The sequence below is a fragment of the Penaeus japonicus genome, unplaced genomic scaffold (assembly GCF_977035675.1).
Source record: "Penaeus japonicus unplaced genomic scaffold, GWHDUDI00000001_assembly GWHDUDI00000032, whole genome shotgun sequence".
Lineage (NCBI taxonomy): Eukaryota > Metazoa > Arthropoda > Malacostraca > Decapoda > Penaeidae > Penaeus > Penaeus japonicus.
In genome coordinates this window covers 28,905,761-28,908,260 of record NW_028234434.1, presented here as the reverse complement: position 1 = coordinate 28,908,260, position 2,500 = coordinate 28,905,761, and the positions used below count along the sequence as shown (strand labels likewise).

The following is a 2,500-nucleotide window of genomic DNA, read 5'->3' as shown; positions in this document are numbered from 1 at the left end:
AGTAATGTTCGGAATGATCATCATCATTGTTGTAGTAACAAGAATGATGAATAATAATGATAATGATAATAATTGTATTTTTATCACTGCAATTGATAATATAATAATACAACTGCAATCATAATATGGAGAATAATGATGATAATGAGAATGATTATCAGTACAATAACAATGGATATGACGATGATGAGTGCCATCTTATTATTGAAAAGATAAAGGAAATGAACTTTAACAATTATAATTTCAGTAGCAAATAGTTATAATCATTACAATAAAAGAATAAAAATAAGACTAAGAATCATGTAGTTAATGCCAACGTTATTGTATTCACTAGCAACACATATAATGAAATTACAAATCACAGAAATAATGATTTATTTTAAACTTTTAGTTTGGTATTTCACGAACGCTGTAGATAATTACACTGTGGTTGCCTTGAGTGTGTCGAGGTCACAAAGCCTGACAATTATCTTTTTTTATATTTTCTTTTTTTTACGCAGTGACACTATTGAAGTAGGTTGTTTACATTCTTGTGCTGATTTTCACAATGGTCACGTGTGGTAAAGTGTAATCTATTGCTTGTTCTTGGCAGCCTGGCATTATGCAATGTTAGCAGGCATGGAAAACACTTGCAATGGACCATGTCTGCCTTGCTGTTGCCCTTACATGTGCCCCCGAATGCGCACGCACACACACACACACACACACACACACACACACACACACACACACACACACACACACACACACGTACAACGTTGCACATGTGTACATTTAGATATTCACAATGTAATCAATGGAGTTCACTTATTCGCTCTGCACCTCAACAGAACTCGAGCGCCATCCATCCTTAATTAATAATGTTCCGTTGCTCCTCAGCGGTCGCGCGCCCCCTCCGTGGTCGAGTGCGACCCCCGCTCCCCCCCGCACTCCGCCGGCGGCGCCTTTCCGCTGGCTTGGTCCGCGCAAATCGGGTATTCAGTCGTTCGTCGTCGTGGTGAACATGCTTATTAGAACGTTGTTTTCACTGCACGTGGGAAATGTATCTTGTGTATTTTGTTTAGAATTGTGTGGTTTTTTTTTTGCGTACATTTTTTTTTTTTTTTATATAATGTTATTTTTTCACTGTTAGGTTGCGTGTCATTTCTTCGAGTAGTTTTGTCATTTTCATTTCACTTGTGGCATCGAGTAATCGTCTGGGTTTTTGCTATTGTGGTGCTGTATGTTGTGGTGCTTGTGATTGTCATGCTATGTGTTGTGGTAAATATTGCTGGTTATCCGTTGACCCACCACCCCCACCCCCACCCCCCTTTCTCTCTCTCTCTCTCTCTCTCTCTCTCTCTCTCTCTCTCTCTCTCTTTCTCTCTCTCACACAACATCCCTGTCTCGCATATCTATCAATCGCTATTACACGTATGGTAGATTTCGTATGCATTGTATTGTAGTTTTACATAATTGATGTATGTTACAATGATTTTCATATCTGCAAATATCTGATATTATCTTAAAATCACCGAAGAAGTTTGCTTTGTTTCCCATATATTCATTTGTTTATGGAATACATGGAACTTCAAAAATACAAACTTTTACTCGTTTACACAATTTTGTATTGAATTTGATACCTTATATTTAACCGATTCCCTTAAATCAAACTTGAAATCCAGCACTATGAATCTATATTATTAACCTTTACTAAAGGATTCCAAATATGCTTTAAAAAATCTAAATCTTAATCCCCTTACTTAAATCAACAACCATAACCCTAAAACCTTAATCATCAATCCCTTTAAACCCTTTTTTGAAATCCAATCCCACGAACCTAATCCTCCAATCGTTTTCCGTAGCCAAGCCTCGGCCGAGCGCGGGGGAAAAACCCCCTCCCCGCCCCCCCTCTCTCCCTCCTCCCCCACCGCCCCCTGCGCCTCCTACCCGCCCTTCCTGATGTCGAGGAGAGACTCAAGGAAGATCCCGGACCTCGAGGCCTCGGCCAAGTCCAAGGCCCACGTCTTCCTCAAGGTCTGCTCGCTGATGATTTAGTCGTTGGTAGGATTATTATAATCGTAATCAATGTTCGCATTCTCAAGATTGTTATCATCATTTCGATTGTCATTAACATCATTATCATGATTCTTATAAGTCCTGTTATTTTCTTTTTATCTTATTGTTAGTATTAGTACTTGTTTTTTGCAGAGATGATAGCAGTAGTAGCATCTATTGCTATAGATATCTACATCTTATTAATTATATTGTTGTCCATTATTAGTTGTAACATTTTTATTATTCCCATCATTATCATCATCAGCAGCAGCAGCAGCACCACAATAATAATCATTATCATTATCATAATAATTGTGAAAATAATCATTATCATTATTGCTGTTGTTATTATTATTCCTATGATTTTCTTATTACCTTAATTTATTATTATCATCATTATTTTAGACATAATCATTACTTTTTATTCTCTTTATTGTTTTTGTTATTACCAATAGTGTCATTG

At 37.1% G+C, this 2,500-nt stretch overlaps 1 protein-coding gene across 1 annotated transcript in view; it reads left to right on the top strand.

Moving 5' to 3' along the window:
• The window catches only part of LOC147467990 (uncharacterized), a 2,610-nt gene extending 527 nt beyond the window's left edge, over window positions 1-2,083 (top strand). The window contains exons 2-3 of the mRNA XM_086556218.1: window positions 880-974; window positions 1,845-2,083. Of these exons, the coding sequence (XP_086412344.1) occupies window positions 880-974; window positions 1,845-2,037 (288 nt within the window). The 3' untranslated portion in view covers window positions 2,038-2,083. The remainder of the gene's footprint in view (window positions 1-879; window positions 975-1,844) is intronic.
• The last annotated feature ends 417 nt before the right edge of the window (window positions 2,084-2,500 follow it).